This window comes from Sceloporus undulatus, chromosome 2, assembly GCF_019175285.1.
Source record: "Sceloporus undulatus isolate JIND9_A2432 ecotype Alabama chromosome 2, SceUnd_v1.1, whole genome shotgun sequence".
NCBI lineage: Eukaryota > Metazoa > Chordata > Lepidosauria > Squamata > Phrynosomatidae > Sceloporus > Sceloporus undulatus.
The window spans coordinates 132,359,470-132,375,215 of record NC_056523.1 but is presented as its reverse complement, the minus strand read 5'-3'; the positions used below and the strand labels follow the sequence as shown (position 1 = coordinate 132,375,215).

The following is a 15,746-nucleotide window of genomic DNA, read 5'->3' as shown; positions in this document are numbered from 1 at the left end:
GATTGGCAATTGCCTAAGTACAAATCTTAATATTTGGTATTAATTAACATTCATACAAAGAACATTGTTCTTAAGTCAAATTAATGTAAATGTGATTAAGTACAACTCATTTGCTCAAATTTGAGATTAGTGGCTCATGTAGGAGTGGCAATTAGATAGCTACAATAGGGACAGAATATATATATATATATTAACCAATACTTTACCAACTCTGTTTTCTTCTTTTCTTTAATTGTCTCCAGTCCTTTGGGTTGAAAGGTGAGATCTGCTACCTGCTCCCCAAGTTTTGAAGAATATCGGGGGGGGGGGGAGGACCCAAGCATTATTGATCATAGAATATCAAAACGATCCTAACATGGTTTTTTAACTGAGAAACAAATACAGTATTTTACTCACATAAACACAACAAACATACATTAAGACATTAAAATCAAAAAGGAACTTACTATAAGGATGAATCAGAGATCCCAGAACTGTTCCAAGGTAGGGGGTGGCTCAACATTGGTAAGCAGGTTGTTACTAATTTTGCCTACTTACAGGTGCTTCCACGAGGAGGGCAAATTATCTTATCATCCAGGGCTATTCAAACATCCTAAATATGAAGACTCCTAAAAACACATGTATTTAGAAGCATAGTCCATGTGTTGATTGTACTTTACCCTCAGTAAGTGCACTAAACATTAGTGTGCATTAGTATGCATAAGGTTATAGACACCTTTTCTTTTATTCCTGGGATTTGGAAAGCTCAGTGAAATTATGTCTGAATGTTTCTTAGTGCTTCATCATTTAGTGCACTCTGGATGATAATTCCAGCAGAAGCTCAACTACATGGGGGTCTGGTGGTCACTTTGCCAGATCATATTGGGGATGGTTCTGCTCCCCCACCTGTCTTAGTAGGGGACTTGAATCCTCTACTCCCCCCTCCTGGGTTCTGGGGTCCTTGGGAGGAATCAGGATATCTGAGATGAGTGAATTTGATTTAGTTTAATTGACAAATGAAAGTCACCAGCCAAATACTATCTGTCAATACGATGTTGCGACACATAATTTTGTGTTGTGTTGTGTGCCTTCAAGTCATTTCTGACTTATAGCAATCTATGGCAAACCTAGCATGGGATTTTTTGGCAAGATGTGTCACAGTATTTGCCTTTGCCTTCCCTGAGGCTGAGATCATGTGACTGGGTCACCCAATGGGTTTCACATAAGTAGTGCCTAGGAACAAAGTCTTTGGACATGTGCAGTAGGTGTCAGAAATCTGATGGTTTTAGGTAATTCTTAACAGCCACATATATGCTGAAATCAGTAAAGGCTAGAAACGCATGCTGCATACATATATACATAGAGGTAAATTCCCTTGAACTTAGTTGGATTTGTTTTAATCAGTACACATGTATGCTTGCCTTGTAAGTTTCTTTAGTGAATGTCCAGTGGCTATGCTTTCCATGCCAAAACAAGTCATTTGTCAATATATTTTTTTTACATTTCTTGCTGGGTTCAATAACATTTATGAATGACCAAATATCATGCACTTCCCAGTTTAGACGTGTGAGTATCACATTTGCTATGTAGAAACACAAAGTAGTTTCATGTAGTCCATTCCACACACATTCCATATACATATATTATCTTCCCAAACTCCAGACTGGTACAATATAGTGATCACAAGACAACCCAGATTTAAAGAAAGACTTAAACAGGAAAGTTCCAATATGGCCAGATGTGTTAAACCAAGTCATGAGGCTAGGCCTTTTGTACTATCTGGAGTGGACTTGAATAACAGCATGATTCAAGTTGAGAAAGAGAGGGAAAAGCCATTAAGGAGAGGAGCCCAGAACAAGCAGATGAATTGGATTATTGTGCGATCCCTAGGCAACATCACATTCTGTGCAATCGACAATAACTCATTTCCATAAAGGACAAGCCTGCCTGCACATTTTCTTGGAAGTGTTCCAATACACTGTTAAGTGCTTCCAAGCCCAACAATTCACATAACAATGGACATTGCCCACGGGGAATGTTTGAAATGCGGGGAACCTAGAAAAATTCATAGTTCAGTAGAATTTAAAATCTGTATAATGGAGGAATAAATGTTATGAAAGGAGTGAAGAACTTCTGTAAAGTGTGAGGGTCATATTTCAAAAATGATAAGTGTATCCCTCAGGATAACTGTCAAAAGACTCCTGTCAGGGCTAGGTGGGGCCTAAGCTAATAGTGTACAGAAATTGGGGGTTTTCTTTCTTTCTAATTTCCCTCTTTCTCCACCCACTGGAGGGATAGATCACTCTTATAACAGACTGAATGCAGCATCTTTGAAATTAGGACTAGGGCTCAAATCTGCATCATGGATTTTTTTTTAAAAAAACCCACAATAGTCTACTTCTAGTTTTGCACTCTTCTGAAAAGATGGCCCTGCCGCTATTCTTCTTTACAGAACGCCATTACATAAACTAGGCCAGTGTATCAGTAGCCTCTCAGTAGCTATTGCATACACATTTAAATCACCTGAGTATCAAACCAAGATCAAGCCTTTAATTTAAAGATTTCATAGATGTTACATTCTTGTGAAGTGAGAAGGTGGCCAATGGCCTAGTAAGCTGGAAGAGGCCAATCTTGCCAAAACATTCTGCACAAAATAGTATGGAAATTCTCAGGCCTCTTGGCAGACACCTATAATTGTCAAAAAAACAGAGTACATGTTGTTGACGCAAGTAAAGGGAGAAGTTCCTGCTGGCATAACTTCACTTAAGTCATCCCACAGCATGATGTGGATGCAAGCTTGTTAATTCCCTTGAATTTATTTTACATATTTCCAGGGAGATGTTATTTAAAGATACTAAAGCTGGCCCTTGTACAGAACGCCACTAAGAGGCGACATAACACAGATTAAACCAGGAGAGCAAAACATCCTAGCAAGGCCCGGGTATGCCTCCCACCCATCCCCAACAACTTGCTGAGACTCTCATCTTCAGGTACTCCATAGCAAAGGCTGCTCCACCTCCAGGGAGATCCATCACTTTAATTGGCTCTGGGACCCGCACGTGTTGGTCTGCTGAATGGCTCTCAGGCTGGCCATCTCCCCTTCAAACATGGTCCTGGCCTGGACAAAAATGAAAACATGTACAATTCGATGGCAGAGCGGATTGTTTTGGCTGCATGAAGGACGTGCAAGAAAAAAAACCCATTTTGATTTCTTTTATTAGTACTGTTATTTCTTATTCTTTATTATTTTATTATAGACATCTATGAATTGTTTAACATGTAACTTTACATATTTGTATACTATCCTGAGTGCCCCCCCCCCCCATCCTCGTTGTCCCACTGATGATACTGACCTTTCTCATATATAAATCACCACAGAGCAAAATTTTGCATAAATATTTATTCCCTATAATATTTCAAGTTTGTTATTTTACTTCCATTTTGGTAAAAAAATTGTTTAAAACGTTGCAAAAAAACAACTGTTTCCAGCACAATCTTTTGCATGCCTATTCAGATTTAAGTCCCACTGAATTCAGCAGGACTTCATTCAAGGAAAGTGTGTTTACGATTTGTGCTTTAGGATCTAAAGCTGAAATACTATAGCAATTATCTGGGAGTGAGCCCTACCGAATAGAGTAAGATTTATAAATAGGCATTCATAAGCTTGCTCTATAAGTAGAGGAATCTATTTTCACACTTGTGCTCTTAATTTAACCAGTTTATTTTATTTAACAGGGAGAGGGGCAGGTCTTTTTGCAGGCCTGACAGAACCTCACTATGTGGATAAGTTTGGGTTCCATACAGTTACGTGCTGTGGTTATATAACTCAGGTGAGCGCCAACTTTGCATATCAAATTCAGAAATAATGATGTTAAATGTAGAAATAATTGTAGACTTTGATTTATAAGTAGTATAGGTTAGTAAATTTAGGCGCAGTACATACCACCCTGAAAGGCAGGCTGGAGGTGTCCGTTTTAACTACGGAGGTTACTGGGCACGAACCCTAGTATCGGCGGTGGCATGTCACATTTGGCCCGTCTGTCCCAGGCCTTTGTTATTTCATTTTCTACTGAGCATCAGCAGGAAGTTCTGCTTTCCCTAACACAGGCTCAAAACAGATGGACCAAATGAAGCAGTTTCCAGCCACTGTGGAGGCGTAGCATTCAAACAACGCATGCCTCCAAAGCAGCCCAGAGCTGCACTCCAGTCCTTTGGACTAGAGAAAAAAGGAGCTAGGATAATCTGGCTCCTGGCAGCACAGGTTAGGTCCTATGGCCCCAGCCTGCTTTGAAAGCAGGCCATGCGGCTGCTGGAATCCCGACCTGCTTGCAGCTGGAACAGACTTGGGACGCTCTTTCTCATCTGTCTGCTTCAGCCCTTAGTTATTCCAGATCAGAATATGCCAAAGGCAAGTGCTCATTAAACAGAGGTGTATGTGTCCTTTCCCATATGCATCATGTGTACCAAGGAAGATAGATCAGAATCTGTCCACCTTGTGTTCTGGACATGCCAATAAAGTCTTATTGTGTTCTTTGCTATATGCTTACCAGTTTATGCTAAGTATTGACACTGAATATAATGGAAAAGAGTATGCTTAGACTGGATGAGGTAACTGAGTTATACCATGAAAATAGTGGGCATTAAATTTGAAAGTGATGCTAGTAAGGTATAATGTAGGTAAACCTGTTTTAATGGTTAGACAACCAGTGTTTCCTCTATATGACCTATATATAGTATCTAAAGCTGTTCTTGCAACCTAGGTCCAAAACACAATGCAGAAATGATCCAGTTTGAGACTGCTTTAACTGCCCTGGCTTAGTGCTAGAAAATCCTGGGAATTGTAGTTTATTGTGGCACCAGAGCTTTTTGACAGAGAAGGCTAAACATCACACAAAACTACTACAGTTCCCAGAATTCCCTAGCATTGAGCTAGGGCAAACTGGATTATTAATGCAGTGTGTTTTGCACCCTTATTGATACTGCATACTGAGGCTTCCCATTTTTTTGTGTCAAAATGAATCATATTTGAATAAAATGGGCATTTGAAAAGAATTAGCCAAACTGGTTGAAGACAGTAATTTAAATGCTCAAAGGATGCAGCATTTTACTCTGTAGCAGGGGTAGTGAAGTGTGTGGGGCTAGGGGGATTGCACTGGCTTCTCAAGGAACATTAGAAGGCCACAGTACTGATTTTCTTTTCAATTTTTTGTTGTTCTTACACTGCCATACCCCCTTTAGGAAGCATGGGAACAGTTTATCCATATTTTGGTTCTATGCAGACCATTTTAGGGTTAGGAGAGACTTTTTACCAGTAGGAAATTACCCCGAAGTCAGCTTCTTGGTTACTTCTTGTTAGGGGGAAAAAAGCCTCTATTGTGTCTAAAATGACCTGGAGGACAAAATAAATAAATAAATAAAAATGAAGAAATTACCCCCTCACCCCAGAGGCTGCTGAGAAGATTTGATTTTTAAAATATTGGTCTCGCAGGGAACCTGGTGCCACAAAAATGGCCCAGGGCCACACTTTCTCCATTGGTGTTCTATAGCAAGTTTGGGGAATGAGCGGCTGATGAATTCAGAAACACATGTTCCCCAGCTGTGTTGTATAGGCCTGTTTTCCTATATATTTTTATTTTATAGGTGAATGAATGGCAGAGTGACTGGCCCACTTTCTTTATACGTCATCGGCTCCAAGCTCAAATGGATTTGATTGAGAGAGATTATGGAGACAGAAAAGCAATAGAATTGTGGTCTCAACTAAAGGTACTCATGAAATGCTAGAATATCAGATTGAAAAAACAGAGGAGACAAAGTAGCTGCATCTACATAGTCTCAGGCTCCATTCACACTACAAAAATAATCCAAGATGAATCTGGGTTAAATCCTTGGTGTTCACACATGCCCTGCATGTATTTGGTGCACTTTTCTACCAAAAAACTTACTTAACCAGGGATATTCAATACTGTTTTTTTTCTGAGTTTTCCTGGAAGATCCGCATTGATTTGCATTGTCAGCAGTGTGAATAAACTTCCTTATCTGTCTGTATCGTTCAAAGGAATGGAGGTGGCTCCATTTTATCCCAAAACGATGCCATGTGTGAATAACACAAGGGTTAAAATGACTTGGAGACATTTGGGAAACCAAAACATAATGGGAACAACAATACCGATATGCATCAGTATGGTGATCTGCATCTCCTCGGGACAAAAAACCAAGTATGAATGCCCCTTCAGATCCAAGTGCATTAGCATATCATTCCCTTCATTGTGACTGATGTTTTTCCTACACATTGAGGTCTCCATTTGATACTGCCGACAGATCTGCTCTTTGTCATAAAGGATGTTCTGTAGTTCCCAGGCAGGAGTTTTAGGAGGTCTGATCTGGATGCATATTCTTTTTATTCTTGGACCATCTTCCAAGTGCAGTGTGAAATATGCAGGATACTATGGGCCCATACAGACAGGCCAAAATAAAGCCACTTCGGGTCACTTTGGAGGTATGCTGTTTAATGACATACGCATCTTAAGAGGCCAGAAGCTGCACCAAAGCTGCGCTCCAGTCTTTAGGACTGGAGCATGGCTTTGGCGTGGCTTCTGGCCTCTTAAGACGCATGCATCATTTAAACAGCACACCCCCTGTCATAGGGCCCATCGGTACTGCAGTCGGGGTGGGGTTGACTGGTATCTCCATAACAGCAGAAGGAGTAGAGGAAGCCCGGGTGAATGCTCAACATCTTTATTCCAACACCAAATATACTACTTTCGATTTCTCCCACATGGCTGGTTGGTTACTTCACCGACTGCCCAACCTCCCCGTTTAAAGTCTTTAAGGCTTAGGAGCATCGTCTTCTCCTTCCTGCTCCAGCTCACCTCATTCCAGTGGCCCGGGATGATGTCCTATGGGCCAACACTGCTCTCTAATGTCCCAACACAGATGAGGCCCAGGTCCACTCACAAGGCGGGCTTGGTATGGCTCGTCTTCAGTGTCCCAGGTTGCTGGGTGGACTTGGTCAGCAAAGAAACCCTCCACTCTATGATCCTGGAGCCCGTCATTCCTGCTTCTGCCCCATCTCCCTCATAGGTGTTGGCGGGTCAAGTCCTCAGTCCAAGCGTCATGAACCTTCCTAATGATCTCCTCCTCATACCCTATCCTCTCTCCCAACTCCAGTATCTTTCTTAGCGCCTCCTCCCTCTCCTTGAGCCCGTGCACCTGCTCCATCCCCGTGGCCCACTCTCTGACAGGCCTGAAGTAGCTTTATTTTGGCCTGTCTGTCCGGATCTTGAGCCCATACTTTGTCTTGCCTTAAATTCTGTGTGACTCTTCTACCCCAACACAGTTTAGGTCCAGACCATTTGAGAGATCATATCTCCCCATACGAACTTGCTAGAACCCTAAGATCTTCAGGAGAAGGCTTTATCTCGGTCCCACCACCATCAAAGGCTTGCTTGGTAAGGACATGCGACAGAGCCTTCTTGGTGGCTGCTCCCACCCTCTGGAACTCCCTTCTGCAGGAGGCTAGGTTGGCCCTCTCCCTGCTAGCCTTTTAATGGCAAGTAAAAATGTTTTTATTTCAGGCAGGCTTTTTAAAACCACGATAGGGTAGCTTTTATTTCGAGTATGTGTTTTAGATTATGTTTTTAATTCCTGTATGGTTTTAATCTTAATTTTATACTGTTTTAAGTAGATTATTTTAATTGTTTTTAAAAATTGTTTTTAACCTGTTTTTATTTTGTGAGCTGCCTTGTGTCCCTTACTGGGAGAAAGGTGGTATAAATATGAAATAAATAAAAAATAAAATAAAACTTCATTGCCTGTTTGTACTTTGGTATTCACAATTTAGAACTGCATTTCACACATGACAGTATTAACTTTATATCATTTACACAGTTCAAACGAACTACAGCCTTGCTTCCAATTTTACTTTAAAGGCAGAATAAGTAGGGACCTTGTTTAATTAAATACATGTGCAGCACTCCTCATTGCAAAACATCAGTTTTATTTCATTTCTGTCTCTAAAGGGGCTCCCACACAAGAACTAAAACAAGGTACATGAATTAAAAATTAGTTGTAAAAAAGTTAAAATACAGTTAAATAAGCAACCACATTAAAGCACCAGTAATTAACAACAATATAAAGTAATTGTTTTGGTGTTAACAATAACAATCTTTTGGATTGATGAGTGGAATTCAATCCATACATGTATGTTCTTCTCCACTCCTGGTCTCTGAGCTTCCCAAAACCTGATCCTGAAGGTCAAGAGACCCCCTTTTGATTGGAGTGTGATGTGGCACAGAGGGATGTGAAGGCTGGTAGAATTCAGTTAGGCTGCCTTGCCAAGCAGAACTAGTGAAATTCTGTTTGTGCAAGACATCTCTGGATTTAAGTGGTTTCTTTTGTCCATTTCTGCATGGTTAGAAGTACAAGGATGTCCCCAAAGCATTTTATTTTTTTGGAAGACTGAACACTAGAGACTTTAACAGTGGGCCCTGTACTTATAGGTACTTAGAATTCTCCACTAGAGATCTCTTCTAGGACCTCAGTCAAACTATAAATCACAGGATTCCACAGAATTCAGCCATTGCAGATAAAGTGGAATCATAGTGCTGTAACTGTGTAGTGTGAAAGGGCTGTCTTTATTATATTTGTTTTATTTTCAAATATGCAAGGAGAACATTTGGAAAACAAATTGGCATTTCAGAGTTAGAAGTGCAACAATACTTATCTCTGGCAAGTTGACAATGCCTTTGAACTTCTGCTGATGCTCCATGAATGCCTTGGAGAGGGCAGTAGAAATCGTGTTAAATAGTTAAATGACCCAAAGTGACCTCTCTTCTTGTCTACCTATCCTGAGCCTTCTGTGATGCACACTCATACTCTCAGGAAAGTCTCTCCTCCTCTTCTTTTCCTACTATTCCTCTTTCAGCTGTTCCCCAGCACCCTGACTAACCTTCCTGTATTAGAATGGAGTTTCTATAAAAAAGCCTTCAGTTTGTTTCTCCAAGCCATTTGTGTCTTTGCTCTATAACTGCTGCATGTATTCTCTTTCAAGAATACTGATGCTCAGAGTTTATACTGTGTACTCTACTTGTTCTGACGAAATCCTAAATCCACAAAGCACATACTGTAGTTAAACTTAAATAATTTTATACCCCAGAATTTGTTTAAAATGTGAAAACTGAATGTTGCTCACAGAGCTTTTGTCAAAAACCTACTTCTGGATACCTTGTGTTTTTCTGATTCTAGCATTATCAAACAGAGTAGCAAGGCAGAGAGAAAGTCAGTTTGTTGCAGATACTGCAAATCATGCAGAGACCCAATAGGTCCAGATGTACATAATGCCCATGTTGGTCTTAAAACAGGGATGGGCATGGCAACTGTGTGGGAGCCAGGATCAGCCCCCCCCCATGACAGCATGGGAATATACATAATATTTCCTCTTATACTTAACAAAACGTATATGTGGAAGTCATGAAATCACTTATACTTGCCATTTTGGTGAGGATACAGTCAAAAAATGTAGTATTAGGAGAGGGGGGCTCGAGGGGTTGGAACATGTTTTTGTGTTCACATATGACCACTAGATCTCCCCTTTTGTGCCCCAAAAGTGTGTATTTGAAAGGATTGAGGGGCACAAAAGAGGAGATCCAGTGGCCATATGTGGGCCATACTTTCCCTACTTGTATCTTAAGGCATGTAGTGCAACTGATGATCCTGCATTAGGTTCACAAGAAGTTCAAGTCGAGCCCCACCAAAATAATAGCTTTTTGCCTCTGTCTGCCTTTGTCAAACCTCCTACACAGCATTTCTCTGCCAATCCCCCCCAGTTGTGATCTGCAACACTGCAAAGTGAAGGGGAAAAGATTTCCAGGAAATTAATGTGCATTAACATTAATTTATCCTGAGTTTGCCAGACATAGCGATAGAAACAGGGCAAATTATGGTAAAGCAGCATAATTCTTAATATATAAAACTCACAAATTGGGAAGAAAAAGGAATAAAAATACAGGAGTCAGGGTTTCATGTACTCTGCTTACTATATTATGAGATGCTGCATTTTTCTCTTTAAATGACTTTTTACTTCTTTTGTTTGAGCAGTGTTAAAAGTTTTTGTTTATGCCTTTTACAGCCAAAGATTCCTGAGATGTTTTGTGACCTGGAGATCATTCCTGCTCTCATTCATGGGGACCTCTGGGCAGGAAATGTAGGTGAAGATGACTCTGGCCCAATTCTCTTTGACCCTGCTTGCTTCTATGGCCATTCAGAATTTGAACTTGCAATTGCTATGATGTTTGGTGGCTTTAGTAGCTCCTTCTTCTCTGCTTACCACAGCAAAATCCCCAAGGCTCCAGGCTTTGAAAAGCGCAACAAGCTTTACCAGCTATTTAACTATATTAACCACTGGAATCATTTTGGCACAGGATATCGGGGACCAACTCTTAATGTAATGAGGAAGCTTTTAAAGTAAACCTCACAAACACTTTTCCTGAGTGAGCAGCTTCCTTGTTTGATGTCAGAACATCAAATAAGATGATTCTGAGATGATAGTCACCTGGAAATGTCAAATGGTAATGATTAAGGTGGCCTTTGTACACATTTGATTCCTCACAAAATGCTTGCAGTGGTTTGTAATTTTTGCATACTGTAATAAGTCAACTAGCATATTAATAACCACTTTGATAAGGTTAGGTGAACTGTGTACAATTAATATCAAATGGAATGAATTGTCTAATATTAGTACAAGCAGTATAAAAACATCTCATCCACAGGGTTGCCCAGTTATAGTTGGTTCTATAGTATAGCAATTGATCATGAGAAACTAAAGGAATACTCCAGCGTAAGAGATTATCAGATGGCGGGGAAAGGCCAGGAGTAAAAGGCATACCCAAACATAATTGTGTGGTCATGCTGAAGATTTTCAGACACACTGGGTGCACATCCAGGACTAACCCATGAAGGTCCAGGCACGCTCCAGCAATAAACCATTAATGGGGAAATCCCAGGAATGATTTGTTGCTGGAGCATTCCTGGATCTTCATGGGATAAGTCCTGGATGAGCATGACATCGTCTGAAAATTTTCAGCGCAACCTCACAGTTATGCTGGGAGTATGCCTTTTACTCCCGGCTTCCCCCCCCCCCCCACATCTGATAATCTCCTTAGACTGTTTTGGCATTTTGAGACTTTCACAGGAGTTAGTGTACATTCCAAAAAGTAACTGCAAAAATGTAAATCATGTAGAACTTTAAAACTATTGAAATATGCACAGTACTTTCTGTGCATGTAACAGCCACCCTCCACAAGGGTCAAGGATGGCCCTACCATAAGACAAAGTGAGGCAGCTGCTGAGAGCCAACGGATGGGCAAAAGTGCATGTGCCATGCAATCAGCTGTGCAGAAACCTGTTCCTCACACCTTGCCTTCAAGTGAGTGGAGATTGCCTTGAGTTCCTGCACTGGGAGGAAGACGGGGTATAAATAAACATCATCATCATCATCATAATAAACATCATAATAAACACAATAATAATAATAATAATAATAATAATAATAATAATAATAATAATAATAATAATAGCAGCAGCTATCTTTTTGGTCCAGTTTTTTGTTAAACTTTTGTACATGGAAGGGAGAGGGCAGCCCTTTGTCTCAAGCTATAAAATATTTTGGTCTGCTTTGGAGGACAGCACTGCACTGCACTGCATAAGAAACCAGATTTTAAAATTTGCCTGCATTTCAAGAGCAGAACTGGCTTTAGGGACATCTGTCCCAAGGCCTTGCTTTTTACAAGCACATTTCACCATAAATAGTTAATATTACAGCCTATATACTAATGCAGATTAAAGCCTCAGGATGTAATCCTGTGAACATTTACCTGGGAGTAAGGTTGCCATAAGTCCGGACCTCCAAAACGGGACAAATGTAGGACACACTTTTAAAAATGGAGGACATGCGAAAAAATTGATTATTTTTTTAAAATGTTACTATAAATGCATGTTTCTTAGGCATGATAAAAATGGAGGACATTTGGGAATTATTCCTAGACAGATGACAGAAATGTTCTTCCTTTTCTGGCCAAGCCCCCCTCCCCTATTCCAAAACACACACAAAGCACATTTGGGCATTTGCAAACTGACTCCCCCGCTTGCCACCCATTGCCCCCGCTTCCTTGCTGCTTGCCTCCGCTTGACATCCCCTGCCCCTGGTTGCTCGCCGCTGCCCTCTGACCGCCGGCCCGCAGGGAGTAAACAGAGGAGAGCTCCTCCTCTTTAAGATGGCCAGCCAATGGGGGCAGAGAGCTGGAACAGCCCGACCCCCTGCCTGGAGTTACAGACTCCTGAAGCAGGGGGCGGGCTGTTCCCCTATTGGCCAGCTCAGCCAGCCAGCCAGCCAACCAGAGGAGCTCCAGGCTCCCACCAAGCCCTGCGCGCGCCCGCGCAGAAGTCTTTGGGCTCGCAGGCTTGCAGCAAATGCTGCGGCGGTGGCGGCGGCCACAAGAGGGGCCACAGGGATGGAACAGCCACATTGGTGCCGGTGGCGGCAGCAAGTAAGAGCGGCCACAAGTAAGAGTGGCTAAACGCGCCGCCGTGGCGGCGCCCTAACAAAACCCGGCTATTTAGTGTCAAATCTTTCTACTTCTACACACAGCTCTTCTTGAGATAAACACTGGCTCCAGTATCAATTCCTTAGAACATTTTTCTTTTCTTTTTTTCTTTTAAAAACTTTTTAAATGAGGTAATAATTAAGGTTGAGTATCCCGCATCTGGAAATCTGAAATTCAAAATATTCCAGAATCCAAAATTATCCACATAATTTTGGCAGAGTTAGTAAGTTCTTTGCTTTTTGATGGTTCAGTGTACAAAAACTTTGTTTTATGCATAAAAGTATTAAAAATATTGTGCATAAAATTACTTCCTGGCTGTGTATGTAAAATGAATACGAAACATAGACGAATTCCGTGTTTAGACTTTGGTCCCATCTCCAAGGTACCTCATTATGGGTATGCAAATATTCCAAAATCCAAAAAAATCTGTAATCCAAAACAATTCTGGCCCAAAGCATCTCAGATAAGGAAGACTCAACCTGTATATAGATAAATTGTATGTTACAAGTATTGGACTAAGCATTTCATGTGTAGTAAACAGTGACTAAAATATGTTGGAAGTATTTTTAAATGTACTTCGTTTCAGTTAGTGTTGATATCTGGCCCATTATGTACTTTTTAGGCATTTAAAGCATTCTTAGTTTAAAGGGTTAGTAAGTATAAAAACTAAATGTTTTTTTCTTCCCCGTTAAGCTTGATGTTTACTACTAAATATCAACATTGTAGGATTGTTGCTAAGTATTGAATTATTGTGGGAATGTCAGATTAATTTTAAATTATATTAGTGGGAATGTCAGATTCATTTTTAGTTAATTTTTAGTTTGGTTTTAAAGCAGTCAGTTGAGCGATCCAGGGCCAGATAAACTCATTCTGATAAAGAATTTTAATGAAAGTTACCATGCTATACTTACTTTTTATGTATTGTGGGATCTAAATAAAATCTTGACACTGATGACATAATTTTGTAGCTATAATTTCTTCTAATAATAAACTGAATATCTGTCTGTCAGAAAGCAAAATGGGGACATCCCAGAACAAATTAGTAGTTTTTCATCTATTTAAGGGATGCTTGACTATGTATACATTGGGGGTGGGATTTATATAGCCTTCCAGAACTTGTTGGACAGAAAGTCCCAGAATCCCTCACCATTGGCTCTACTTGCAAAGGGAGTTGCAGTCCAGCATCTGGAGATCTATATGATTCCTGCCTGTGGTGTAAATGAAAGAAAACAATGTTTCATTAAGGTGCCAATTAATTGCCTGATAAGGGCTTGTGGTTTCCAGGAGATAGGGGAAATGATGGCATCATTTGAGGAAAGAAAAATTGGGAGTGTGAAGAAGAATTGGGGGTAGGAAAACAACATTGAGGGTGGGAAAAAGAAGAACTGGGGATGGGAAAAAGGAGAGGGAATTATCATGCTCATGTCTCAAGCTATTAGATCGGGGGTGGACAAAACACAGCCAGTGGGTGGCATATGTTCCTCCAGGGCCATTTTCAGGCTGAATGGTGATGGAGGTGGTGGAGGGTTGTATGTCATGATTGCACCTGGCCTGTGGGTTGGAGGTTCATCACCCTGGTTCAGACAGCATATAGCTCACAGTAAATACTATGAAGGTATAGTACTGTTAAGGGCCTTAAAGGTATAGTACAGTTAAGGGCCTTAGTTAAGGCTTAGCAGTCAAGATGCTGGCTTTGATAATCGCAAGATCAACAGTTCGAGGCCCAAGCGCAGTGTGGTGGATGGAGTGAGCTCCCATCACTAGTCACATCTTCTGCCAGTATTTGAAAGCATGCAAAGGTGCAAGTAGATAAATAGGTACCACTTTGGTGAGAAGGTAAGAGTGTTCTGTGCAGCCATGGGTGGCATGTGACCACGGAATTGTCTTCTGACAACACTGGCTCTTCAGCATACCACTTTATTGCCCTACTGTCTTATAATGCTACTATTCCCCTTTGATTGCTTTGTCTGCCTTCTGTTGCATTCTGGGGTTTGTAGTTCAGTGAGGCCTAAGAGTCCTCTCTCTGAGAATTCTAGATGCCTCTTCTTAAACCACAAATCCCAGGATGCAACAGGAGGAGGCGGACAGAGCAGTTAAAGTGGAATAACAGCGCTATAAAAGTGTAGTGCAGTAATCTAGATAGTCACAGAGATGACCACCACCCCTTACAGTCAGAAACAACTTGACAACCTTGTCAATGGGGAATACCTTTACCTCTATAGTACAGTTGGTCCTCCATATCCACGGATCCAGCCATCCATGGCTTGAGAATATTCCAAGGGTACATATATCCCAAAAAGCAAAGCTTGATTTTGCCATTCTATATAAGGGACACCATTTTACTGCACCATTGTATTAAATGGGACTTGAGCATCCACAGTTTTTGGTATCCATGGAGGTGCGCAGTGGTCCTGAAACCGTGCCCTTTAAGGGATTTTGGACTTCATCTCCCAGAATCCCAGGCTATTGGCCAACATGGCTGAGGCTCCTGGGAGCTGAAGTATAAAATCTCGTAAAGGGCACAGCTTGGGGACCACTGTGATACCAAAGGCCCACCGAGGGCCTAAATACCTCAAAGGCAACAGATTCTGTTTGATCTTGAAAGCTAGGCAGGGTCACCCGTGGTTAGTACATGGAGGGGAGACTGCCAATGAGGTGCTGTAGGCTATATTTTGGAGGGAGAAACTGGCAAAACCACCTTTGAGTATTCCTTGCCTAACGGTACATCGACAAATAATGCAGTTTGACATCACTTTAACTGCCTGGGCTCCAACCTATAAGAATTCTGGGATTTATAGTTTTGTGACGCACTGGCATGCTTCGACAGAGAAGGCTAAAGGACCTTGTAAAACCTCTGGGATTTGTAGTTTTGTGAGACACTGTCATGCTTTGGCAGAGAATGCCAAATATCTTGTAAATCATCTGGGATCTGTAGTTTTACACTTTTAACTGCCAGGGCTCCATCCTACAGAATCTTTGGATTTATACTTTTGTGAGACACTGGCAGCACACTTTGGTGAGAAGGCTAAAGGACCTTGTGAAACTTCTGGGATGCATATAGGAGGAGAATTCCATTAAAGTGTGGGTGCATGGATGGGATATCTAGTACTAAGGACATAAAACAACCACAAAAATTGGAACCCAAATGGATTCATCATGGAGATCTGA

The 15,746-nt window shown here is 41.1% G+C and overlaps 1 protein-coding gene across 1 annotated transcript in view; it reads left to right on the top strand.

The window, feature by feature from the left end:
• The window catches only part of FN3K (fructosamine 3 kinase), a 23,010-nt gene extending 11,045 nt beyond the window's left edge, over positions 1 to 11,965 (top strand). Inside the window, 3 exon segments of the mRNA XM_042453733.1 lie at positions 3,715 to 3,809; positions 5,620 to 5,742; positions 10,106 to 11,965. Of these exon segments, the coding sequence (XP_042309667.1) occupies positions 3,715 to 3,809; positions 5,620 to 5,742; positions 10,106 to 10,444 (557 nt within the window). The 3' untranslated portion in view covers positions 10,445 to 11,965.
• Positions 11,966 to 15,746: the final 3,781 nt, after the last annotated feature.